The sequence below is a fragment of the Colobus angolensis genome, unplaced genomic scaffold (assembly GCF_000951035.1).
Source record: "Colobus angolensis palliatus isolate OR3802 unplaced genomic scaffold, Cang.pa_1.0 Scaffold169, whole genome shotgun sequence".
Taxonomy (NCBI): Eukaryota; Metazoa; Chordata; class Mammalia; order Primates; family Cercopithecidae; genus Colobus; species Colobus angolensis.
In genome coordinates this window covers 1,306,150-1,332,051 of record NW_012114810.1, presented here as the reverse complement: position 1 = coordinate 1,332,051, position 25,902 = coordinate 1,306,150, and the positions used below count along the sequence as shown (strand labels likewise).

Here is a 25,902-nt window from a genome sequence, read left to right as displayed (position 1 = left end):
TTCATAATTAAAAAAAAAAAAAAAATTCTAGTCTCATCAATCGTTTTTAAGTTTTTTTCTGCAATTTAGACTAACCCTGCTTATTCCTGTGAACCAACCAGTGATCTCTGGCTGCTGCTCAAAAGAAACAAAAGGGATAGGTAACATAAAAATTTGGATCAATATTCTAATTCTGGGCACAATACTGGAATCAGCTAGTAACCCTAAATTAGCTTGGTTCCAACAGCTGCCCAGTTCACGGAAAACCTTCTTATTTAGTTTACTTGGGACAGTTTTGCTTATTTTGCTTTACTGTTGTGGGGTATATTGCTGTTGTACTCTTTGTGTAGGAATGCAGGGTAAGCCTACTGAATGTTGTCTTAAACTGAACACTTTTTAATCTTCCAGATATCACCTTTTGTTGGGAGTTATGAATAGCTCTCACCATACTGATGCTTTCTGACTGAGCTCCTCTCTGAACCCTTGAATACAAGAAACCCTAAGAGTCAGGCAGGAATATCATCGCCCCTATTCAGCCTGAAAAAGTTACAGAAGATAGATCTTTATTCATTTGTAACCCCTAGGATTAAGGGCTCTCCAATAAAAGGGAGGGGAGAAGTGTCAGAGGTGTTTGAACCAGAGCAACTCCATCCTGAATAGGAGTTGGGTGAAATAAGGCTGAGACCTACTGGGCTGCATTCTCGTTAAGACAATCTTTTTTTGTTTTATGTTTTTTGGGGGGGTGTTTTTTGAGATGAAGTCTCTCTCTGTTGCCTAGGCTGGGGTCCAGTGGCACAATCTCAGCTCACTGCAACCTCTGCCTCCCAGGTTGTAGCGATTCTCCTGCCTCAGTCTCACGCCTGGCTTTTTTTGTTTTTTTTTTGAGACAGAGTCTCGCTCTGTTGCCCAGGCTCACTGCACGCTCCACCTCCCAGGTTCACGCCATTGTCCTGCCTCAGCCTCTCAAGTAGCTGGGACTACAGGCGCCCAACACCACGCCTAGCTAATGTTTTGTATTTTTAGTAGATGTGGGGTTTCACCGTGTTAGCCAGGATGGTCTTGATCTCCTGACCTCGTGATCCACCCTCCTGGGCCTCCCAAAGTGCTGGGATTACAGGCGTGAGCCACCATGCCTGGCCAATTTTTTGTATTTTTAGTACAGATGGAGTTTCACTCTGTGAGCCAGGATTGTCTCAATATCCTGACCTCTGACCGCCGCAGCCTCCCAAAGGGCTGGAATTACAGGCATGAGCCACCGCGCCCAGCCCTTGTTTTGTTTTTTGAGACTGTCTCACACTGTCGCCCAGACTGGAGTGTAGTGGCATGATCTCGGCTCACCACAACCTCTGTCTCTAATGCTCAAGCAATTCTTCTGCCTCACTCTCCTGAGTAGCTGGGATTACAGGCACGTGCCACTACTGCCTGGCTAATTTTTGTATTTTTAGTAGAGACAGGGTTTCACCACGTTGGCCAGGCTGGTCTCGAACTGCTGACCTCGTGATCTGCCTACCTCAGCCTTCCAAAGTGCTGGGATTACAGGCATGAGCCATTGCGCCCAGCCTTCCTTTACTTTCTCAATCGACTTGCTTTCACTTAAAACAAAACAACAAAAAACAAACAAAAAAAACCCCACAGTATTTTGAGGGGAACTATGTGCCATTCTCCCAGTATCTTGTCAATGCTGTTTCTGGCAGGTGGTCAATACTTGCCTGGTGGCCCATCGACCAGACAAGAGATGAAGCCTGATACACCAGAAAACAGTCTGGGCACTTCTGACTCCTTGACTACCAACAACTAATATTCTCCCTTGCTGGCTGTACCTCCACTTTCCCTATACATAAACTGAGGAAACAAAATCTGTCTCACTTGCCTTCTAGGATTTTGGAGATGAATAAAATAAATCCCAGTGCTTTGGGAAGGCAAAGCAGGAGGATCACTTGAAGCCAGGAATTTGAGCCCAGCTGGGACAACACAGAGGGACTCTGTCTCTACAAAAATACAAAAATAAAATAATTAGCAGGGTGTGGTGGCCCACACCTGTAGTCCTAGCTATTCAGGAGGCTAAGGCAGGAGGATCGCTTGAGCCCAGGAGTTTGAGGCTGCGATGAGCTATGATCACAGCACTCCAGCCTGGGTGACTGAGCAAGACCCTGTCTCTAAAAATAAAAATAAATAAAAAATTAAAGATCGAGACCATCCTGGCTAACATGGTGAAACCCCGTCTCTACTAAAAACTACAAAAAACTAGCCGAGCGAGGTGGCGGTGCCTGTAGTCGCAGCTACCCGGGAGGCTGAGGCAGGAGAATGGCGCGAACCCGGGAGGCGGAGCTTGCAGTGAGCTGAGATCCGGCCACAGCACTCCAGCCTGGGTGACAGAGCGAGACTCCATCTCAAAAAAGAAAAAAAAAAAAAAGATGGAAAAGAACCTAAATATACATCAGTAGGGGATGGGATAAAGTACTGAGCAAGACCCTGTCTCTAAAAATAAATAAAAAGATTGAAAAGAACCTACATATATATCAATAGGGGATTGGATAAAGTATGTTTGTTTGTTTGTTTGAGATGGAGTTTTGCTCTTGTTTCCCAAGCTGGAGTACAATGGTATGATCTTGGCTCACTGCAACCTCCGCCTGCCGGGTTCAAGCCATTCTCTTGCCTCAGCCTCCTGGGTAGCTGGGATTACAGGCGTGTGCCACCACACTCGGCTAATTTTTTGTATTTTTAGTAGAAATGGGGTTTCGCCATGTTAGCCAGGCTGGTCTCGAACTCCTGACCTCAGGTGATCCACCCTCCTCGGCCTCCCAAAGTGCTAGGATAACAGGCGTGAGCCTCCACGCCCGGCCTATTTGTTTTTTAAAGAGACAGGGCCTCACTCTGTGGTCCAGGCTGGAGTGCAGTGGTGCAATCATGGCTCACTGCAGCCTCGACCTCCTGGGCTCAAGCAATCCTCCCACCTCGGCTTCCAGAGTAGCTGGGACCACCAGTGGGCACTACCACGCCCAGCTGATTAAATTTTTTTTTTCTTTTTTTCTCTGTACAGACAGGGGTCTCCCTATCTTGCCCAGGCTGGTCTAGAACTCCAGGGCTCAAGGGATCCTCCCACATCAGCTTCCCAAAACGCTGGGATTACAGGTGTGAGCCACTGCGCCTGGCCAAAACCTTTCTCTTTTTTTTTGAGATGGAGTCTTGTTCATCACCCAGGCTGGAGTGCAGTGGCGTGATCTCGGCTCACTGCAAGCTCCGCCTCCCGGGTTCACGCCATTCTCCTGTCTCAGCCTCCTGAGTAGCTGGGACTACAGGCGCCTGCCAACGCGCCCGGCTAATTTTTTTTTTTTTTGTATTTTTAGCAGAGACGGGGTTTCACCGTCTTAGCCAGGATGGTCTCGATCTCCTGACCTTGTGATCCGCCCGCCTCGGCCTCCCAAAGTGCTGGGATTACAGGCGTGAGCCACCGCGCCCGGCCCAAAACCTTTCAATAAGTGTGTGTTTTAATAATTCATGCAGTGCTTGAGCTCTTGACAACAAAGTATTCTATTATCCAAGAGTAATTAATTACTTTTGTTTATTTAAGAATTTGGATGGGTCAGTTTTTTGTTCTTATTGTCATCAAAGCAGGTGTGAAAATACATGCCTAAGAACATCTCTACTGGATTGGGTGGACCTAGTGATTAAATGAAAATATGGTCCTGGATGGCCAAAATTTTGTTACATTGTTGATAGTAAGCCATAGATTGTCCTTTTCCAAAGACAATGGGGTGGGGGGAGCCCCTAGAAAGAAAGCCCTTTCGGGAAAAGGGAGAGGAATGGGATGACCTCTGGCTCAAGAAGTATGTGAGAACAGGAGACAGCCAACGGAAAGGAGAATTGCAATGGAAGAATCTATGTTTCTTTTAGTATTGCTCAAGTCCCCACTGGGCGGCCAGCTGTACAAACAACTGTGAAAGAAGCGGAGTCGAGGCCGGGAGCGTGGCTCAAGCCTGTAATCCCAGCACTTTGGAAGGCCAAGGTGGGCGGATCACCTAAGGTGAGGGGTTCGAGACCAGCCTGGCTAACATGGTGAAACCCCCGTCTCTATTAAAAATATACAAAAATTAGCCGTGCACGGTGGCACACGTCTGTAATCCCAGCTACTCGGGAGGCTGAGGCAGGAGAATCGCTTAACCCGGGAGGCGGAGGTTGCAGTGAGCTGGAGGTTGCAGTAAGTGGAGATCGCGCCACTCACTCTAGCCTGGGTGACAGAGCGAGACTCAGTCTTAAAAAAAGCAAAAAAGCAGAGGCGGGACCCGTACTGCTCTCGTTCAGATTACCGAGTTCACTAGTTATCTTTCAGGTCATTATTAGGGTCAGAGAATGAGGGTTGCCGTTTCCCTCTCTATCATAAACCCTACAGTTCCTCACACCAATGTCTGTCTGAAACATGGGAACCAATTTGGGGCAGGGAGCCAAACTCAGCCTCTGGCGACAGGCCTCAGCTCCGGCTCCGGCTCCGCCCCGCCCCCTAGTGGTCACCTCCGCGGCCTGGGCTTCCTTTGGTCCAGCTCCCCAGCCTCAGGTCTTACACCCACCCTCTTCTTCACCTCCTTCCAGTCCCCTCCCCTTCCTCCCGACGGCATCCCCTTCCTCTCCGTCCCCCTCCCCCAGCTGCCCCCGCTTCGGTGACGGGGAGCCGCGCGGTCAGCACCCAGAAGTCCGAGGCTGGGCTGGGAAGCGGTGTGACTTCTCACGGCACTTTCCTTTCCAGCCCTGACGCCCCCCGGAGTCCACACATCTCTTCTTTCCCCTCACCTCCTCGTCCGGGACGCTGCCGGCCGCGCTTCCACGGAGCCCGCCAGTTTAGTCCCGTTTCCTTCTCTAGTTAAGACTGCCTGTCAAGGACGGTTACTTTTTGCCCTTTTCATGTATGCATGTTTTGGGGGCCTTTAACCCCCCCTCGTGGAGAAACAGAGGCAACGAAATGGCGGACCCGGAAATGAAGACGCCGCGAGTAAGATTTCTGGCGGAGGAATCTGTGAAGGGAAAATAATCAGAAAACCCATACTCCCATTCGAACAGAAAGATGATGCACCTCCGAGGCTCATCGCATATCTGCTGAGGGACTTCTGAGGTGGAAAAGTGCGTCACCGAGGCATCCTAGGCAGGACTATTTAACGAGGCGGAGGACTGCTGGTTACGTCTTGCGCGTCTGAATAGTTCCAGCAGGGGACGGAGCCCGGGGCTCGTGTTGGCGCCAAGAACCTGGAGAACCGCTGAGGGAGACTAGGATCGTGCATCAGTCCTGCAGTTTGCGTCTTAACTCTTGGCTGTTTCTTCGGGGTCGTGGGCGGCCAGGTTTAGGTTGACAGGAAAGCCTCACTTCCTTATCTCAAACCTCGGCTGCAGCTGTTTGGGGACGTTCCTGACTTTGTTTGTGAATTGGGTTCTGGTGCCTGATGGACACATTTTTCCAGTTACAGCCCGAATATAAGGACTCCAGAGCCAAGCTGTCCGTGCGAACAGTGAAACAAAGAACTGAGTCATTTCTTTATTATTTTTTTTTTTGAGACGGAGTCTGGTTTCGTCCGTCGCCCAGGCTGGAGTGTAGTGACGCGATCTCGACTCACTGCAACCTCCGCCTCCCAGGTTCAAGTGATTGACCTGCCTCAGCCTCCCCCAACGCTGGGCTAATTTTTGTATTTTTAGTAGAGACGGGATTTCACCGTGTTGGCCAGGCTGGTCTCGAACTCCTGACCTCAAGTGATTCGCCCGCCTCGGTCTCCCAAAGTGCTGGGATTACAGGCGTGAGCCACCGCGCCCGGCCTGAGTCATTTCTTTTTGGAGGCCTGCAAGAGGATGGAGCATGAGTTTGCAAATCCATTTAGTCATTTTATTTACCAGTTGATCCCTGTCCCCACCCACCAATTGCCATGACTGAAGGACTCTGAAGGGGCCTTTCAAAACTCAGTAAAAATAGAAAAGGACACACTGCTTATCCTTCCTGGCCCCATTCTTCGTTAGACTGGGATTGTCTTTAGATGTGGGGTTTTCATGGCCTAGAGGGAGGCTTTGCCTTTTTTTCTTCTTCCTGGGGACTTCTCTAGATCATCCTTACTTTATGATACACTGCCCAATGCTGTCCTATCCATATTGGTATTTACAGTTTCTCTTGAGAGTTGGAGTCTTGTCTTCTCGTTTACATTCTTTTGGCTCAGTGCTTTCTTATAGTAGGCACACAAAAACCAGAAATTAAGCAGGTAACGTATTTGAGTGAATTCGTTTATCTTCTTAGGCACCTAGGAGAATTACTACCTGAAATATGTTGGTAGTCAGTGGGCAAGGAGAAGAGTGGTTGTAGCTGTCTCCCTACTTTTCTAATTTTAAGTTGATTTTACCCTTTCATTATTTATCTGTTCAATGCGACGTTCACCATTTAATGTCTAAATGCTATTCAAATCATTCTTTCTCTAAGTTGAATATTATTATAGAAAGATAAAATGAGGCGGGGCTTAGTGGCTCACGCCTGTAATCCCAGCACTTTGGGAGGCTAAGGCGGGCGGATCACCTGAGGTCAGGAGTTCGAGACCAGCCTGGCAATATGGTGAAACCCCATCTCTATGAAAAATACAAAAATTAGCCGGGCGTGGTGGCAGGCGCCTGTAATCCCAGCTACTTGGGAGCCTGAGGTGGGAGGACCCCATGACCCTGGTGGGTGGAGGTTGCACTGAGCAGTGATTGCGCTGCTGCACTCCAACTTGGGTGACAGAGCGGGACCCTGTCTCAAAAAATAAAAAATAAAAAGATATATAAGCTGAGTGTGAAAGCAAGGCTAATTTCTCAGATTTCTATGGCTTCCCTTGTGAAGAGAGAGAAAACTAGACTCCAGTCCTGGGATTGAATGTTTTTATTAAATAAATGAGTTAAATGGCAGCACAAATCAGCAACAATAATTTTGGAAGGATTGGGGACAAGATGTAGAGTCAGAATGTAATTGTTCATTTCAGGGTCTCAATGTAGCTGAAGAACTGTGCCCACTGATTAGTATTACATATTGCAAATGCAGGAGGTAAGGCTAAAATACTAAGGACTTACACCGTTCAGAATATTGCATTGAAACCTTAAAAACTATAATAATAGTAGGAATGCATATTAAGATTTGATAACTTTCTTTAGCTAGAGTTTTCAACCCACAGGAGCAAAGTTGTAAAGTGAGTAGGGTTGAAGAAGATACTCTTGAGAAAAGAAATAAGCTACTTCTAAAATGATTCAGTTATTTTCCCTATTTTCATTTTCCATAATATTCTTGTTTTATACCTCCAACTACCCTCCTGATTTCTCTGAGGAAGAAAACGAATATAAGAAAGAGCAGGATCAAAAAAAAAAAAAAGCATGAGACTTATCACTTTAGCCTTTTAGAAATACTGTTTCATAGCAGATAACTTCAGATTAAAACTTCCAAGGTTTTCATCACCCCTTGAAGAAATATTTGTGTTTACTGGCCTGGAGCAGGAGATTAGGAAGGTTTAAAGAATCTCTGAAGCTGATTAAAATAGAGTTAAAAATCAGTCTTCCATTTTGCACTACTATACTACTTTCAGGTGTCCCCAATCAGGCCTAGTTTCTGGAGTTAATATTTGCGGGGGAAGGAGGAATCCCTGTGACCCAGTACTCCACTGCTTGAACCATTTACTTTGTGACTTGAGGGCTTTTGAGAGAAATGGAGTAGACAGATAAATAAATATATAGAACTCAACTCTGGCAGATTCATCAGCACCACCAACACAATAGAGAGAGAAGATTAAAATGGGAAAGGAGTGGAAAGGAAGGGGCTTGAGAGGGAAGACAATGAGGGCAAGGTGGTGGGAGAGAGAAGTCTTGGCCTTAGAGCAAGTCCAGTTCGAAGGAGTGGATGCTGGCAATGGGAGCTCTCCAGAAGTTGAAGGTGCTGTACTCAAGGAGGCCATCACCTTCAGGGTTTTTCTCCTGGTCTGCTGCAGTTGCTGGCCCGATCATTTTGCCAACGCTGCTGTCTTTTATCTTGTAGGTGGCTGTATCTGACAGACCCAGGCCTTCCAGCTCTGACAGATCCAGTTCTGGGATGGGCATCCTCCAGAAAAGAAAGGAGCTGTACTGGCTACTCACAGGGTCCCTCATAGCTTCCTAGAAAGAAACCACTTGTCAGTTTTCAAGCTACAGCAACTTCTTTGTGGCCCATGGCCTTTCCTTGCTTAGATACTCCACATACTGGTAAAAAGGAATTTCTTTTTAGAAAATTGTATATCTTCCGAGCCCACCAGTAAAAAGGAATTTGGGGAGAAAAAAAAAGAAACTCAACATCCCCAATTACCTCTGGAGATAATCCAAGTTCCCTTGGACAAGCTTCAAAAACCCTTTATTATGAATTTCTACTATTTTCTAAACTTCTTCCCATTTGGAATGACTTATTCACCATCTATTGCATCACATTGATCTTGGGTCTGATTTTCAAGGCCTTCCAAAATCTAACCCATTCTTCCCAGCAGTGGTATAGCCTCTGTTAGAGTTATGCTCATTCCTGTCTTGCTTAACTGTCTCCATTCTCCACCTTAAAATACTTTCCATGTTTCAGCCAGGTGTGGTGGCTCATGCCTGTGATCTCAGAACTTTGGGAGGCGGAGTGGGTGGATCACTTGAGGCCAGGAGTTCAAGACCAGCCTGTCCAACATGGGGAAACCCTGCCTCTACTAAAAATACAAAAAATTAGCCAGGCATGGTGGCTCATGCCTGTAGTTCCAGCTACTAGGGAGGCTGAGGCACAAGAATTGCTGGAATCCAGCAGGGTGAGGTTGCAGTGAGCCTTCCAACCTGAGCAACAGAGCAAGATTCTGTCTAAAAAAAACCAAAAAACAAAAAGACTTTCCACATTTCAGGACTCCATTCAAGAGCTCAGTGGCTCACACCTGTATTCCCAGCACTTTGGGAGGCTAAGGCAGGCAGATGGCTTGAGACCAGGAGTTCCCGACCTGCCTGGGCAACATGGTGAAACTCCATCTACAAAAAATACAAAAAATTAGCTGGGCCTGGTGGTGCACGCCTGTAGTCCCAGCTATTTGGGAGGCTGAGTGGGAGAATCACTTGAGCCTAGGAAGCAGAGGTTCCAGTGGGCTGAGATTGTGCCACTGCACTCCAACCTGGGGAATAGAGTGAGACCCTGTCTCAAAAACAAGAAAAAAACTCCAAGTCTATAGAGGAACCCCCATTCCCCTAGCCCAAACTCCTATTATACTTAAAAATACTTGACTTCCTCCTCCTGACTTTGGTTTAATAGCTCATAGTATGTGTGAAAAGGCCTTCCATGACTTTTCTGCTTTCTATTTTCCTTCTTGCTTTCTAAACCCTACTATAAACTCACCTCTTCCAGATAACTTCCTTAAACTTACTCAGCTTCATCTACTCTATTTCCTCTAGCATCTCCCCCAACACCCTGTAGAGTTTTACCTAACTCCATCAGTTTGGGATTATAGATCACTGTTACTGTATTTTATGTATGGGGATGGTGTTACTGCTTTCTGAATGGGGAAACGCAAAGGGCAGTAGAGAGCAAGCTAGAATCTGAGAAGAAGAAAAAGCTCTTTGACAAACTGACTCCTTTTCTTACAACCAGACTATGTATAAAAAACTGCTCAAATAGTCCCTGAGTGTTTGGTAGAGCTATCTTGCAATTTAAAAAGCTAAAGGAAATTTTATGAAATATTAACTCAAAAGGCCTAAAATCTCTATGTCATTGACTCAGAGACATGTACACAGGGTACAAAATACATTCAAGAAAGACATGCATGCAAGCATATGTTGCATTAAAATCAAGTCAAGAACATAAAGTAAGACTACACAGAAAATTGAAGTTAAAGTGCTATTCACTAATTAAATAGTAATGAAATTGTTGATTTAATATAGTATGAATTTAATTATTAAATACTCCAAATTTTGCCAAAGGTCCCTTTTTTGGCTAGCTTCCCCTTCCCCTCCACAAATGCTCTCCACCCCTACTTCATATGTCTTTACATCTATTATTATCTTAAACGGTATCATTTACTTAAAGGGTTTCGACAGTGCCTTGTAACACAATATATGTTCAATAAATGCTTCCCACTATCCTTCATTTTAAATTATCCAGGTATTTTAGGCAAAGGCAATTTCTAATTATCACTCTGTTCTTAGAGATACATGATTAGCAAATATATAGATTAGAAAGATACATCTCTTGGAGCCACACAGATACACCCAAATATCCTTTGTCCAGACCCCTTGTGGGCATCCAAGGCCTACTCAACAGGGCCTTGCTGTGTCATGCTGCCACTACGGTGAAGAGGGAAGGACAAGGTGGTGGTAGAGGGGAGCGGAAGCTCTCTGGCATCTCATAATGTGTGCCTCAGTCAGAGCTTGGATTTTCCTATTAGCATTCCCCCACCAATTCCTCTAAGCTGCAAATAATCATTCTTTTCCAGAATCTGTCCCCATACCTAGGAGATTTCCCAAGGATAAAAACCAGTCTACCTTCTCTGTACACGAGTGCTGGGCTTTCTACACAAAGACATTCAAGGCTGCTGATTAACTTTCCCTCACTATTTAATACCTTGCCATTCCCATATAGTAGCCCACAGGTAAGCCTTAACAATCCATTTCTCTCTAGCCTACTCTCCTTCAGAACAAAACCCAGGTGCTAAAAGAACTTTCCTGGCCAGGCGCAGTGGCTCACGCCTATAATCCTAGCACTTTGGGAGGCAGAGGCAGGCAGATCACGAGGTGAGAAGTTCAAGACCAGCCCAACCAACATGGTGAAATCCTGTCTCTATTAAAAATACAAGATTAGCCAGGTGAGGTGGCGCATGCCTGTCATCCCAGTTATTTGGGAGGCTGAGGCAGGAAAATTGCTTGAACCTGGGAGATGGAGGTTGCAGTGAGGCGAGATCTCGCCATTGCACTCCAGCCTGGGCAATAAGAGTGAAACTCCATCTCAAAAAACAGTAATAATAAATAAATAACTTTTCTGTGCTGTAATGGGGGTCTCTTTTCTCTGATCCCAATGCTAGAGTATACTGACGATAATGAGAGCAAATGGATTGGAAATCCATTTGGATTTAAAGTAAAGTTCAGATTGGAAGAAGGTCTCTTAACAGAATCAGATATTGTTCTGTGCATTAATGGATCTATCACTTTCTCTACTCATTCTACCCAAGCCCTGCTTGATATTATATGACTATTACAGCTGCCTACAGCCTCCATCCTGCTACTTACTAGCCAAGGGTCAAGAAACGTTAGTTGTGGCAGGGCGCGGTGGCTCACGCCTGTAATCCCAGCACTTTGGGAGGCCGAGGCGGGCGGATCACGAGGTCAGGAGATCGAGACCACCTGGCTAACACGATGAAACCCCGTCCCTACTAAAAATAAAAAAAATTAGCCGGGCATGGTGGCGGGGTGCCTGTAGTCCCAGCTACTCGGGAGGCTGAGGCAGGAGAATTACGTGAACCCGGGGGGCGGAGCTTGCAGTGAGCCGAGATAGCACCACTGCACTGCAGCCTGGGTAAAAGAGCAAGACTCCATTGCAAAAAAAAAAAAAAGCATTAGTTGAAATGTTCCCAAAGGAGCAGAAAGAACATTCTACCGCCTCCAAAAACAACCCCAAGTTTCAAAAGGCCTTTCTCCAACACACCCTATTGGGTCTCACCAGGTCAGAGACTCCTAAGTGATGGCCTTAAATGGTTCCAAAATGTTCCAGTATAGTGTGAAATGACTGTACCAAGGCAGAAAAAGAAAGTGTTAATCTAGAACACAGTGATGTGTGAGAGTGTGGGGGCTTCAGAAATGGTGAGTGGGTAGGCTAGAATGTTTTTAATGTTAAAAGTGAATTCTGCGTTGTTCTTTTCGTCTTAGTTTAAGTTCCAAAATAAACCCTGGGAACTGAGCATTACTCAGCAGAGAAGCTGCTTAGAAGGAGGGTGATGCAGGGATTGGAGCAGGGTGGGGGAGCATGTTGGAAAGGTGAGGTCATCATCCTATGATACTCAACTCTGATAATCTCCATAGTACTTTGCTGAGATGTTCACAGAGAGCTAAAAAAAATGGTTGTATCCATTAACCAACCTCCCCCTGCTTAAATCTGGGACTATAGAGATCCTAAGAAGCATACCCTAGGAGTCAGTACTGTTACGGACTTGTGGCTATAGGGATTCTTACTGTTACCAATTATTTCCCCAGCTAGCTGGGTTGTTTTCTCTCTTCTCCCTGACAAGTCTTCTCCAGAATGAGCTTAGTATAATGCAAGGTACATTATAGGCTCTTTGAAAAATAGAATCATGGGGCTGGGTACAGTGGCACACACCTGTAATTACAGCACTTTGGGAGGCCGAGGTGGGTGGATCACAAGGCCAGGAGTTCAAGACCAGCCTGGCCAAGATAGTGAAACCCCGTCTATACTAAAAATACAAAAATTAGCTGGGCACGGTGGCAGGTGCCTGTAATCCCAGCTACTCGGAAGGCTGAGGCAGGAGAATCGCTTGAACCCGGGAGGCGGAGGTTGCAGTGAGCCGAGATCGCACCACTGCACTCCAGCCTGGGCGACAGAGCGAGACTCCAACTAAGAAAAAAGAAAAAGAATCATGGGGGGAAAAATCACAGAATTTTAAAACTAGAAGACATCTTAGAAATTAATGGGAAGACTTCTAGCCAGTTTCTATAGAATCCAGGTCTCATAATTCCCAATCTGATCCCTTTTTGTGTTGTACATGGATAGTTGCCAACAGTTTTATATAAACCTATACCAGTATTCCCAAACTTAAAATAATTCTTAGTTGCTGAAGAATAGATATTCCGTAGGTTAGGTGATTGTTCCTATAATTGTGATCTGAATGGGGAAAAGCAAAGGGCAGTAGAGAGCAAGCTAGAATCTGAGAAGAAAAAGCTCTTTGACAAACTGACTCCTTTTCTTACAACCAGACTGTGTATAAAAAACTGCTCAAACAGTCCCTGAGTGTTTGGTAGAGCTATCTTGCAGTTTAAAAAGCTAAAGGAAATTTTATGAAACATTAACTCAAAAGGCCTAAAATCTCTATGTCATTGACCCAGAGACATATACACAGGGTACAAAATACATTCAAGAGGCCGGGCGCGGTGGCTCAAGCCTGTAATCCCAGCACTTTGGGAGGCCGAGACGGGCGGATCACGAGGTCAGGAGATCGAGACCATCCTGGCTAACATGGTGAAACCCCGTCTCTACTAAAAATACAAAAACTAGCCGGGCGAGGTGGCGGGCGTCTGTAGTCCCAGCTACTCAGGAGGCTGAGGCAGGAGAATGGCATAAACCCGGGAGGCAGAGCTGCAGTGAGCTGAGATCCGGCCACTGCACTCCAGTCCGGGCGACAGAGCGAGACTCCACCTCAAAAAAAAAAAAAAAAAAAAATACATTCAAGAAAGACATGCATGCAAGCATATGTGGCATTAAAATCAAGTCAAGAACATAAAACTAAGACTACAAAGAAAATTGAAGTTAAAATACTATTCACTAATGTAAATAGTAATGACATTTTTGATTTAATATAGTATGGATTTAATTATCAAATACTTCAAATTTTGCAAAAGGTCCCTTTTTTGGCTAGCTTCCCCTTCCCCTCCACAAATGCTCTCCACCCCTACTTCATCTACCTTTACATCTATCATTATGTTAAACAGTATCATTTACTTAAAGGGTTTCGACAGTGCCTTGTACCACAACATATGTTCAATAAATGCTTCCCACTATCCTTCATTTTAAATTATCCAGGTATTTTAGGCAAAGGCAATTTCTAATTATCACTCTGTTCTTAGAGATACATGATCAGCAAATATATAGATTAGAAAGATACACTCTCTCGGAGCCACACAGACACGCCCAAATATCCTTTGTCCAGACCCTTTGTGGGCATCCAAGGCCTACTCAACAGGGCCTTGCTGTGTCATGCTGCCACCATGGGGAAGGGGGAAGGACAAGGTGGTGGTGGTGGTGGTAGAGGGGAGCGGAAGCTCTCTGACATCTCATAATGCGTGCCTCAGTCAGGAGTTGGATTTTCCTATTAGCATTCCCCCACCAATTCCACTGAGCTGCAAATAATCATTCTTTTCCAGAATCTGTCCCCATAGCTAGCTCCTGTGGGCTATACTGATTTCCCTATGGAATCAGGCAGTTCTCCAACACAGAGGCTCCCACCTTTCCTACCCCAGGCTGCCTCTTTCTTTGGAGCAAAGATTTGAGGTGGAGTGAAAGAGATTGTCCAAAGAAAGGTCAGGATTACACTGAACATTATCCCATATAACCCCCTCCCAAACTGCCTCCTACAGAGAAACATAAAACACTACAGAAAAAAATTGCAAGAATAGGGAAGTAGAGGGCAGAGAGATACAGTAGGACTAAAGATTCATCAAATAGCTGGTAGAACAAATTATGGTTTGAAAAGGAAGATAAGTAGACTGAAGATGTTAAATACACAAGACAATACATTACAGAAAAGGATACTTGAAATAAGGAGGTAGGTGCTGAGAAATAACTACATGTAAATTGTTAGCAATTAATGATCTGTACAAGGTAACAAGGCATGGATGCTGTGAAGAAATAACTACCCATTGTTCATAGCGCCCCCTTCTCTCCTCTTCAGCTGTCCCCCACCTTATGTGGGGTCTTTCAATCTAACCATAAGCAGCTGCTCTTCTATCTTTGCAGCCCCCTGCTCCCCTCCCTCAGTTTGGTTTACCTGTTATCAATCAATTATTGGCGTGTTCCAAAGATGGAGGGAGTGCCTCGGGGGCTCCGGGATCTGCGCCGGGCTGGAGAAATACAAAGCTGTTGGGGCTTTGACGGCTTTGTCTTCTCACTCCTTTTCCCTCTTCAGTGACTGAGTCTGTCAGTTAACTCTCCCCCTGCAATGCAGCCCCTCCTAAGAAGGGCGGAAGGATTCCCCGCCCCCTCCTGCCTGACTCGGCTAATTCAAATGATAGGTTCCAGAACACTTGAGGGAAAGAGACGATTAAAGCGTCTCCGTAGGCTCATTGGTCTGCGCTATTATTCCCGATCTCCTCCAGCACCCCCGTGCTGACTGGGGACGCAATGAATGAGCAGTTAATTGCCCTCTAATTTTAGGTCCTCTAATTTGTGGACTTGAAATCTTAACTCTAGACTACAATGGAAAGTAGTGTTCCTTTCTTCTACAATTTAAGGACTTCAGGTTACAAGGTGTTTTTAAGAATCGTATTTTTCCACCCCTTCTCCCAATCCCTGATCCTCCCGACTCGCCTCTCTACCCTCACAATGGGTAAATAAACCTAGTCCTATTCCATTTTGGGTAGAGCACAAAAGAGATTTGGGGTGGGGGGGCGTGCTTCTGCGAATCTCTGAACTTGGTTAGGTCTCGGGGTTTGGGGGGCTCCGCTTCGTTTTGCCCCGACATGCCTGGCGCGCAAAGGGAACGTGAGATTTCGGGGGCCCCGGCTTGGGTGCCAGGCCCTCATCTAGGTGTCCGCATTCTCCGGTTCTCCCCTCAGGGGCGGCGGCCTTGGGGGACTGCAGAGGCACCACCCACGCCTCGCACAGTGCAGTGCGTCCGCAGTCCAGAGGGGAGCGCTCGGCTGTGCGCTCGGCTCCGAGCCGGACGGGTTTCGTAATCGCGTCGCCGCCGCTTCCGCCCTCAGCCGGCCCCACCTCTGCCGGCTCGTTCTGGGCTCCCCCACCGGGCCGCAGAGCTAGCCCGGGAAGCCCACACTGACGGCCACGGAGCAGAGCCCATCACCCCCGCCAGCTGTAGCTGAACGTCTGGATACCGGAGAAGAGCAGGTGAGGCCGTGCAGTTGGTCCCCTGGCCCGCCCGCCGCGCCGGCAGGGCCGGGCGGAGACACACCGGATGCGGGGTGTGGGGAAGGCGGATGTCTTGGGCTGCAGAGATGCGGGGCGTTGGGAACGGGGTGCGCGCCCGGGGTGGCCGTCCTCATCCACGCTCCTGGAGTGCGCAGGCTGAGGCTGCTGAAGCGTAGAAGGAAAAGAAGGAACTGGAATGTTGGGGTGGGGGTGGGAAGGAGAGGGTCCGAAAGATTCCCAGGGAGGTCCCAATCCGGTTAAGGGTTGGGAAGAGCAGAGAACTGGGTAGAGTTGGGTAGTAGGGGGAGACAGATATGGAATCTGTGTGATTGAATATATTTGGGGAGGGGAGGCTTAGGGCCTAGCCCTCTTTTCCTCTTAAGCCCCCAGAAGACCTTTCCTGGGGAAGGGGAAGGTTGGTGCTGGGCCTGTCACTTGGCTGAAATATGGAGTCCACTCCACTTCTCCAGAGTCCCTCCGCAGCCCTCCATGTCTAGGGGTCTCCACACAGGGACCAGCTGCTGCCCCGGGCTTCTAGCCAGAATTGCCCATTCCATTCTCTCGATTCTTTCTTTCTCTCCAGCTGCTTCATGTGAGGGCTTGTCAGGCCGCGGGTTGGAGGCCTTAGGGCCAGAGGCGGTGGGACCGGGTGAACCGGTTTGGGGCCCGAACAGGACCAGAGAACTAGCCTGTACATCCTTCCTCCCTGGCACCTCTTCCCCAACCCTTCTGCTCACCTCCCAACAGCTTTGAGACCCTCAAGTCCTAGTGTGATCTTGGTGGGGGTGGGGGGTGACTTTCCCGGTTCCATATTTCACTCTTGCCATTTGGAACTCAGGCCGGGTTCTGAGCACCAAGGACGTGGCCTTATGCGGTCTAATCCTCATCCCTCCTGTTGATTTCTCAGCCCCTTCCCTATCCACTGTGGGGCTGGATTCGGATGGCTCTTCCTCCTGGGCTGACCAACTCAGGACTTCATTTTTCCTCAACCCACTCTCTTCTGGCTGCTTTAAAGAAGAGTGGCCGCCAGTGACTCTTACTTCCTTTTTTGGCTTTGTTCCCATCCCCCCTTCCCTGCGCTACCATCACATTCACCCTGACCTGTCTTCACACTCTGACCCCACCCTCAAGTTTCAGAGACCCTAATGTCCTAGGGAATGGAATTTCCTGGTCACATCTCGTCATCATTGGTCATTTCATGCCAAGTCCCACACACACGCTTTCCCTCCACCCAGCTCTGGTCAGGTCCCTGGAAAAGAAACAGAAATGGCCTTGTTCTCTGCACTGCCCCTTTCCCTCTCTCCTCCTCCCCCTCTCTTCTCCTCTTCGCTCCCAGCACTATCCACCTCTGTCCCTCAGCTTTGAGCAGGGCAGGAGATGTTGAGGGAGAGTCCAGTCACAGTACAGCCTGCCTGCTGGTGTTGGGGGTTTCTTCTAATTCTTCATTTTCCCCCAACCCTTACCACCTGCCACCACCACCATCAGGATAAACTCTATGACTGACTCACTGACGTCCCACTGACCAGAGCTCTCCTCTCTGGACAGCTGTGTTTTAGCTTCCGCTCCTTCTGGTTACTCCTGCCTTCCAGTGGTGAGAAGGGAAGTAAGAGAAAGCCTAGCCTCCTGGGTTCTCCCTTCCCCTAGAAGCTGCATTTGAGTGTTTGTGTGATCTCATCTCAAGGCTGTTAAAAAACCTCTCTGTGTGTGTGTGTTTTATATTTGAGACAGGGTCTTGCTCTGTCACCCAGGCTGGAGTACAGTGGTGCAAACATGGCTCACTGTAGCCTCCAACTCTTGGGTTCAAGTGATCCTCCTGCCTCGCCTCCCCAGTACCTGGGATGACAGGCGTATGCTACTACACCCTGCTATCTCTTTTTTTTGTTTTGTTTTGCTTTGTTTTTTTGAGGTGGAGTTTCGCTCTTGTTGCCCAGGCTGGAGTGCAATGGCGCGATCTTGGCTCACTGCAACCTCCAGTTCAAGCGATTCTCCTGCCTCGGCCTCCCAAGTAGCTGGGATTACAGGAGCCGGCCACCACGCCCAGCTAATCTTTTGTATTTTTAACAGAGATGAGGTTTCATCATGTTGGCCAGGCTGGTCTCAAACTCCTGACCTCAGGTGATCCGCCCACCTTGGCCTCTCAAAGTGCTGGGATTATAGGCGTGAGCCACCATGCCCGGCCTATCTCTTGTTTTTAAATCAGTCTAGGGTGCCAAAGCATCAGTGTTCCTGGCCTGGAAGAAAGGGAGATTCCTGTTCATGTTAAAGTGTCATATTTATGAAACTCCCCTTTTTGGAATCTTTGAGGTTGTCTGTACTGTAGGACTGGGGAAATGCAAGTGAGTCTAAGAAGAAACCCAGGTGTGTCCTACCCCGGCTGGCAGTAGTGAGAAAGGAGGAAGTTCTTCCCTGGACACTAGTACTATCGGAAAGTTCCTTGTGTCTGGTTGACTGGTGAAGCTTGAGGATGGAATTGGTGAGGAGGGAGGGGAGAACAGGTCACAGCTGGAGGACAGCCTGGGCCCTATAGGGTGTGAGGCAGAGCAGAGTGGCAGATAGGACATGTGGACGGTGGGGAAAATACTCCTCATGGGACAGAAGATACCTGGCACATGTACCCACAACCTGTACACAGATGATCTGTACTGGACACACGTGGAGATATGGCCATGCCACACATGTGCAAACAGAGGTGTACACACAGGAGTGCAGTGATACAGGACACAGATAAACAGAATGTACACAGCCTTCAGGAAGGATCTCAAGGTCAGGTAATAAAGGAACTGCTAACTGGCTTCTGGGAGGGATTGGATTTCACTGGAGGGAAATCAGGAGGAACAGGACAGCAGAGGGGGAACATATTTCTCGTTGTAGAAAGTCTTTCCTGAGGGCCAACCTAGGACCTCAGTGGTCCAGGGCTCCCCTGTTCTTAAAGAAACTCTAGGCATTCAGGGCAAGGTAAGAAAAAAGGCAGGGACAGGGTGGAGACCTTGTTTGTGAGAACAAAAAACCACTATTTCCTCTTCAGAGTCACTTAAATGCCCCTCCCCTTCTGCCCTAAACTCAGAGAGAAGGGAGCTGGAGCTTCTAGCACCCCAAACTTTGCTAATTTCTGTCACTGTCCTTTGGTCCTCGCCCATCGTTTTAACTCTAAGTGCTTCTAGCCCCCTTCCTCTCCCTTGGTACCACCAGCCACTGCTCCTTAACCCCTTGGTGGTCTTTGGTTCTGTTCCTTTATCTTAAAGAGTCAAACTGAGGTTCGTAGTGTTTGGGAACGAGTGTTGGTGTACAGGTCTTGGGCCTCTCAGGGAGAACTGGGAAGATATAGTCTCATCAGGAGGTTTCTCAAGGATTGGGGGAGGGGGAGATTTCTCATTGATCTTTCTTTTTACTTTCTTCTAATCCAGGGTTCCAAGTCTGAGGAAGACATAACCTTGTGCCTGCCTGCCCACCTCTCTCTGGTCCTGTTCATCTCTCAGGCTCTGAGACACTGACCTTCACTGCTCAGTTAAGGGTTCCAGGGATTCTACTTTCTCTGGACCCATCCAGCTGAGTGAACCCAGGGTGGTGTTATATCTGGGGAGAGTGAGTAGTGGGTTGTCCAAACACCAGAGCAAGAGCCCTTTGGGGCCTCAGACAGAGGAGTGAAGCTGGAACCATCAGGGAACATGAGTGAATTTTGGCACAAACTGGGCTGCTGTGTGGTAGAGAAACCCCAGCCGGTGAGTCTCCCCACCCCCATCCTAACCCAAAGAGCAGTCAATTACCATGTGCTGTGAGGTAGCCACACCATCTAGGATCTGCCATCTAAAAAGCACACTTCTTGCCTCCCTCTGTATCATGAGCTTCTATAGTCAAGCAGCTGTATATGTGGAATAAAGGGCATTGGGTGATGGAAGAAGTGAATACTGCTAGCTATTACCTCCTGTTCCTGTCCATTCGGAGCTGGGCGGGGTTTGTAGGTGGAGCTGCATACCTGTCAGTTTTCCCCATTATTTCGTCATCAGTCAGAGGTGACTTTGATGTGTCCTTTCTTCCTCCGGTGTTCACTCTACAGGCCACTGCCCTCACTACTCTCTGGTTCATGTCTTCTGTGTGCTTTTGTTCCAGCTTTGCCTTTCATGCCCTAGTGGTTTCCCTGTTACAATGCCACATCCCCTCTTCCCACCAGGCCCTTAGCTTTTTAGTGGTTTTGAAGACTCTTTTCCCTTCCTCCACTCTGACTGGAGGAGGGGCCTTAAGACATGACTCCTTATCTTCTCCAAGCAGAAGAAGAAGAGAAGACGGATTGACCGGACCATGATTGGGGAACCAATGAATTTTGTCCACCTGACTCACATTGGCTCTGGGGAGATGGGGGCCGGAGATGGACTTGCCATGGTAACAAGGAAATGGGGAGAGGTTGATACGGGGGGTGAGGTCTATAACCGTTCCTTCTTTTTGAAAGTTCAAGCTAGGGACATATGAAAATAACTCAATGGCGAAGTAAAAACCTGGGATTCTAGTCCCGGTCACAAGTTGTGGAAACCCGAGACCTGGCATTTTAGGTGTCTGGGCCTAGGTTCTCTCATCTTTACAACTTAGCAGATTGTTCTTCACCGGGGTAGGGGGTATATGTATCTTAATAGTTGGAGGGCTTTTTCCAAAAAGCTTCTAATCCTCCCTTCTCCTAATTAAGAGCTGCTATCTCAGTGTCAGAGTAAATCATATATTTAGGAGTGTTGGGACAGGAAAAAAGCTGAGCACCGTCATCCTAAACAATGTCTAAGATGTACTTCTGTTCCCAAAATAAGGGAAATGGGTCTAAAGATAGTCTTTTCCCAGATCCTGAAACTCAGGTATATAGGGGAGAATCCATTGTGAGGGAATATTAGTAAAAGACCCATTTTACCTCATCCTCATGAAGGCCAGTGTGAAAAGAGGCATTGAGACTCCCCTAGGAGGAATGGCGGTTAGTAGATGGCTGCTATTGTCAAGGAGATGGCGTCAACCTTTTCCTTGGAGGGCACAAAGTAGAGTTCTTACTGTAGGATATGAAGACTTAGGAAGGTGTCTCACATCTGTTTTTTCACAGACAGGTGCAGTTCAGGAGCAGATGAGATCCAAGGGAAACCGAGATAGGCCATGGAGCAATTCTAGGGGCTTATAGCTCCAATAATGGAATGGTGAGTGATTAGAGAAATCCACCCTACACCTCATCCCCCATAACAACACAACCTGATACCCTGACTCAGAACCCTGATCTCATGCAAGAAAGAGAGGCATGGCCAGGCGTGGTGGCTCATGCCTGTAATCCCAGCACTTTGGGAGGCTGAGGTGGGTGGATCACTTGAGGCTAGGAGTTCAAGACCAGCCTGGCCAATGAGGCAAACCCCGTCTCTACCAAAAAATACAAAAATTAGCCAGGCACAGTGGCATGCTCTTGTAGTCCCATCTACCTGGGAGGCTGAGGCATGAGAATCGCTTGAACCTGGGAGGTGGAGGTTACAGTGAGCTAAGATCGCGTCACTGCACTCCAGCCTGTGTGATAGAGTGAGACTCTATCTCAAAAAATAAAAAATAAAAAATGGGAGATAGGAATTAGAAGGGAAGATTCAAGAATGTAGGATCTTAGCTGGGCATAGGTGGCTAACCTATGCCTATAATCCCAGCACTTTGGGAGGCCGAGGTCAGTGCATGACTTAAGGTCAGGAGTTTGAGACCAGCCTGGCCAACATGGTGAAACCCTGTCTCTACTAAAAGTACAAAAATTAGCCAGGCATGATGGCGTACGCCTGTAATCCTAGTTACTCAGGTGGCTCATGAGAATCGCTTGAACCTGGGAGGTGGAGGTTACAGTGAGCTAAGATCGCGTCACTGCACTCCAGCCTGTGTGATAGAGTGAGACTCTATCTCAAAAAATAAAAAATAAAAAATGGGAGATAGGAATTAGAAGGGAAGATTCAAGAATGTAGGATCTTAGCTGGGCATAGGTGGCTAACCTATGCCTATAATCCCAGCACTTTGGGAGGCCGAGGTCAGTGCATGACTTAAGGTCAGGAGTTTGAGACCAGCCTGGCCAACATGGTGAAACCCTGTCTCTACTAAAAGTACAAAAATTAGCCAGGCATGATGGCGTACGCCTGTAGTCCCAGCTACTTGGGAGGCTGAGGCAGGAGAATGGCGTAAACCCGGGAGGCGGAGCTTGCAGTGAGCTGAGATCCGGCCACTGCACTCCAGCCTGGGCCACAGAGCGAGACTCCGTCTCAAAAAAAAAAAAAGAAGAAGAACACACTGTGGAAACAGCTTAAAGTCTGCACTAGGTAGTGCCTTCTTCTTAAAGCCTTGGTTTTCTTTGAGGCTAATCTTTAAAAAAAATTTTTTTTTTTTAAATTTCAGGTTCTGCCATCTTGAAACCCCCATTCTGTTTCCAGCCCAGAAGAAATGCTGCCCCTACCAGATCCCTCCTTGAACCAGTGATCTAAGGACCCCTCTTTTCCTATCTGCCTAACAGTGCCTCACAAGGCTTGGGGGCTGGACTCCCTCTACTCCTTCTGGCTATAGCCCCTCCTGGAGATGGGGTCAAGGCAGCAGGACTGACCAAGTGACTACTGGTTAGCCAGAGGAGCTCAACTGAAGCCCTGGACACCCTCAGATCTGAGATAGGAGTTCTCTAGGAACCTGGAATGAGTTCCTGTCTCCTGAATGATGGTCTGGGTGCCACCTGTTTTTAAACTCTTAACCTGAAACTCCTTAAATGGGGTAGGTGGGTGAGATTATCAAAGCTGAAGCTGGCTTTGCTGAGAAGCTCCCTACCTCCCTGCCGTTCTTTCTCCTAGAATGAACTAAAGTAGATGTCAAACGGGCTGGTGGGGGTGCCTACTCCCTTTTCCACTCTTTAGATTTCAAACCTTAGGCTCACAGCCCCTCAGTATCTCTCTGCTAATACCAGTGTCTCTCTCTAGGTAATTAATCCTCTGTTTCTGTTTACCAGCTTCCCAGCAACTTTCCTCTTTTAAAATATTAAAAATTTAATTCAGGTTCTCTTAATTATCCCCATCCTGCTGTTGCTTCCACCCTTAACTCTATCCCTATTAGGAACCTTGTTTCCCACCGAATAAGAGTTAAGGTAAGAGATAGCTCTTCACCTGATGACATTCCATTTAAGTCTTGGGGCATTTTTCCTGCCCTCTGCCAACCTCCCTGGTGGCCCAGGTGAGAGGAGGAAGAGGGGTCTGGAGAGAAACCCAGAATGCAGCAGAACTAGGAGTAAGTCCATCTCAAGGTGAACTTCTGATCATTGAGGATGGTGAGATAAATAGGTTGAAAACAATCATCTGTGAATTTAGGAGTCTTAAGATCCTCACAGCACGGGAGCAGGGAGAGGCTCTAGAACAAGGTTTCACAACCGAGATGCCTTGGACCTTTTGGGCTGAAGTGTTCTTGGTAAGGGATACCTGTTTCCTGTTTTGTGCATTACAGGATATTTAGCAGCATCCCTGGCCCACCCTAGTTATGACAACCAAAAATGTCTCTATACATTGCCAAATTTCTCCTAGGGGGCAAAATCGCCTCCATTTGAGAACCACAGCTCTAAAGTCAAGATATTTTTCTCTGAAGTGATTTCTGCTTGGCACGCTACCCTCATCATGTTACTCATCTTAAGCCCGAGCCATGGATGAACTAGGAGCTCGTATAAATGAGCCTCAGCAGGGCTGCACATAATCTCCAAACAATTCTTTATTCAGTGTTTTGCTTGTGCTCGCATGTTGCTGTGATGGACAGGTCCCATGCTCCGCTATTCTCGCCCTCTGGAGAAGTGGTTCCTGCAGTGTAGATATGAACAGGGTATGGTAGGATTGAGGATGGGGGAGAGAGAAGCAGTAGATACACTCCTTATCCTCCCCAAATTTTAAGCTCTATTTCTGTGCCCTAGTCCTAGAACCAGACACACGTTAGACTCAGGGAGTTTTGTCTGAAGACCAGGTCCCACTGCCCCCACCGGCTGAAGAGTCGGCTTTAGATGGGAAAACAACGTAGGAGCAGGGGTCTTTAGGCACTTTCAGTATTCTCAGGTGTTCTTTGTTCTGGCCCTTCCAGGGTAATTAGGAAGGCAGAACAAGACAGATGAGCTCCTGCCTGCTGTGAGACAAGAAGGCTGGGGTCTCATTCGATTTGCAACAGGAAACATCCTGTTTTATGGTAGTGGGGTCAGGAAGGTAGGAACTGGTATCCATTCTGCCAATTCCACCACCCATTCAGTTTGTTTATACCTACAGAGCAGTGACTGAGGTTCTATTTTTTTTTCCTTTTTTAATTTCCATGTATTTCCTGCCATTTTTCAGGGTCTAAGATTGGTCATACATTCCCAGTTTACTCTCAGTTCCAGTCAAGCTGGTTGCTCTGAAAGTAACCCAACTTGTTGCCCTAAAATACCTCAGTAGCCTGAGTGTTATACTAAAGATCTAAAGGGTTAACAGGATAGGGTAGAAAGATTAGAGACTCCTGGACATCTCTGGTTACCATGATCTTCAGCCCCATTTAATACCTGTTCTTTGGACACAGTCTTTTTCCTTTGGTGCTCTCTTGCCTTTAGCTACCTTCTCTAATATGTATGCTACCATCACTAATAAAGTGATGGGAATGGGTTTGAGAGTCATAATTTATATTAAAAAGTTGTTGGACTTTTAAATACATTTTTCAAATAAAAAATTTAAGCAAAATAGTTGCACAGTAATCATTGCAGGTGTGTGTTGGATTAAAGGATGGATGTGGCCGGGCGCGGTGGCTCAAACCGGCGTAAACCCGGGAGGCAGAGCTTGCAGTGAGCTGAGATCCGGCCACTGCACTCCAGCCTGGGTGACGAGCAAGACTCCGTCTCAAAAAAAAAAAAAAAAAAAAAAGGATGGATGTGGCTAATGAAGATAACTCCTCCAAAGTGGCCAAGATGGAATTTTATACCAACATTGCCCTTTTGAGGAGAGAGGGCCAAGTATTATGAAGGCAAGAAGACCAATGTCATCTTTCAAGGGCTCAACTCCTTGTTCTTCCTACTCCCTTTTCTTAGCGTTTATTTGAGATTTTTCAAGCCTGTAAAAGAAGTAGTTGTTTTAAAACAATGTTGGAAATGAGGAAAATGAGCAATATCAACATTTTATCCTGAGGGACAGGGAGTAGGGAATAAGCCAGAGGCTGCTAGTTACACAGTTCAGTCTTAGTGATGAAGAGATTTATGTCTCTCCTCCCTCACGTACCTCTGTAAAGAAACACAAGACCAAACAATGTATTTTCCAGTTTTGTTTTTCTGTTCTGAAAATATCTAGTGGGTGCTAGGATTGAAAGGGCATGAGAGGTTGAGATGCTGACATCTCCTCATGTGGATGAAGTGGCCATTACCTCCGGTTTCTGTCTATCTGGGTAAGGAAAAAAAATAGAGAAAAAGGGAAATTACAACCACATCTATATTCTTTCCTTTCCTTGCTTCATCTCCCCCTCCCACAAACCCATATTCCCTCAACTCTATTGCCCACCCCTTACTTATTTTTGTATGCAATAATGGTACTGGACACACAAGGAGAAAAACACAAACAAGCAAAATGACCAAGCATATGCTTTGTTTATCGCCTTTCCCTCCTCAAAGTCCTATCATCCATATCAGTTGAAACCTTACCAAGTCAATCAGAACCTTTGGTAATTCTGGGTAAAGCAGAGGACTACCCTTCCTTGTTCCGGAAGGACAGTTCTCCCAGATGGTAGTGGTGAAAAGGGTTGGCACTGGTGTCAAACCTGATTTAAATCTCATGGCTCTGTCACTTACTAGCTTTGTAAACCTCAATTTCTTCATCTGAAAAGCGGGGATAATAATACCTCATAGGGTGTGAAGATCGATTCAGGTAAAGTGCACATAGTAAGACCTCAAATTTTGGCAGTTGTTGCTGTTAAGCTGTATTAGGTCAAAACTACTAATTGACCAGGCATGGTGGCTCATGCCTGGAATCCCAGCACTTTGGGAGGCCGAGGTGGGTGGATCATTTGAGGTCAGGAGTTCGAGACCAGCCTGACCAACATGGTGAAACCCCACCTCTACTAAAAATACAAAAAAGTTAGCCGCGTATGGT

General features: G+C 47.1%; 4 protein-coding genes across 7 annotated transcripts in view; 1 reads left to right on the top strand and 3 right to left on the bottom strand.

Moving 5' to 3' along the window:
- GABPB2 (GA binding protein transcription factor, beta subunit 2) overlaps window positions 1-5,515 on the bottom strand; it is a 65,294-nt gene extending 59,779 nt beyond the window's left edge. The window contains exon 1 of the mRNA XM_011937958.1: window positions 4,765-5,515. The gene's annotated coding sequence lies outside the window, so the exon portion shown is untranslated. The remainder of the gene's footprint in view (window positions 1-4,764) is intronic.
- Window positions 5,516-6,838: 1,323 nt separating this feature from the next.
- On the bottom strand, window positions 6,839-16,185 carry MLLT11 (myeloid/lymphoid or mixed-lineage leukemia (trithorax homolog, Drosophila); translocated to, 11). 2 transcript variants are annotated; one of them, XM_011937832.1, is made up of 2 exons: window positions 14,712-16,185; window positions 6,839-8,112 (listed from the first exon to the last, which is right to left on the bottom strand). In XM_011937832.1, the coding sequence occupies exon 2, from the start codon at window positions 8,104-8,106 to the stop codon at window positions 7,834-7,836; it is 273 nt and encodes a 90-aa protein (XP_011793222.1). In that variant the 5' UTR covers window positions 8,107-8,112; window positions 14,712-16,185; the 3' UTR covers window positions 6,839-7,833. The 2 variants fall into 2 exon arrangements, with proteins under 2 accessions (XP_011793222.1, XP_011793223.1); XM_011937833.1 differs by having other exon boundaries at window positions 6,839-8,108.
- CDC42SE1 (CDC42 small effector 1) lies at window positions 15,445-24,507 on the top strand. Of its 2 annotated transcripts, XM_011937835.1 has the most exons (6): window positions 15,586-15,787; window positions 18,441-18,576; window positions 19,213-19,527; window positions 20,075-20,185; window positions 20,880-20,970; window positions 22,184-24,507. In XM_011937835.1, the coding sequence occupies exons 3-5, from the start codon at window positions 19,474-19,476 to the stop codon at window positions 20,952-20,954; spliced, it is 240 nt and encodes a 79-aa protein (XP_011793225.1). In that variant the 5' UTR covers window positions 15,586-15,787; window positions 18,441-18,576; window positions 19,213-19,473; the 3' UTR covers window positions 20,955-20,970; window positions 22,184-24,507. The 2 variants fall into 2 exon arrangements, with proteins under 2 accessions (XP_011793224.1, XP_011793225.1); XM_011937834.1 differs by lacking the exon at window positions 18,441-18,576 and having other exon boundaries at window positions 15,445-15,787.
- LOC105508861 (chromosome unknown open reading frame, human C1orf56) overlaps window positions 23,507-25,902 on the bottom strand; it is a 5,060-nt gene continuing 2,664 nt past the window's right edge. Inside the window, exons 2-3 of one of the 2 annotated variants that reach the window (XM_011937837.1) lie at window positions 25,151-25,197; window positions 23,507-23,610 (exon numbers count right to left, since the gene is read on the bottom strand). In XM_011937837.1, the coding sequence (XP_011793227.1) occupies window positions 25,177-25,197 (21 nt within the window). In that variant the 3' untranslated portion in view covers window positions 23,507-23,610; window positions 25,151-25,176. Of the gene's footprint in view, window positions 23,611-25,066; window positions 25,198-25,902 lie in introns of those variants that run through there. The other variant, XM_011937836.1, reaches the window with a different exon arrangement.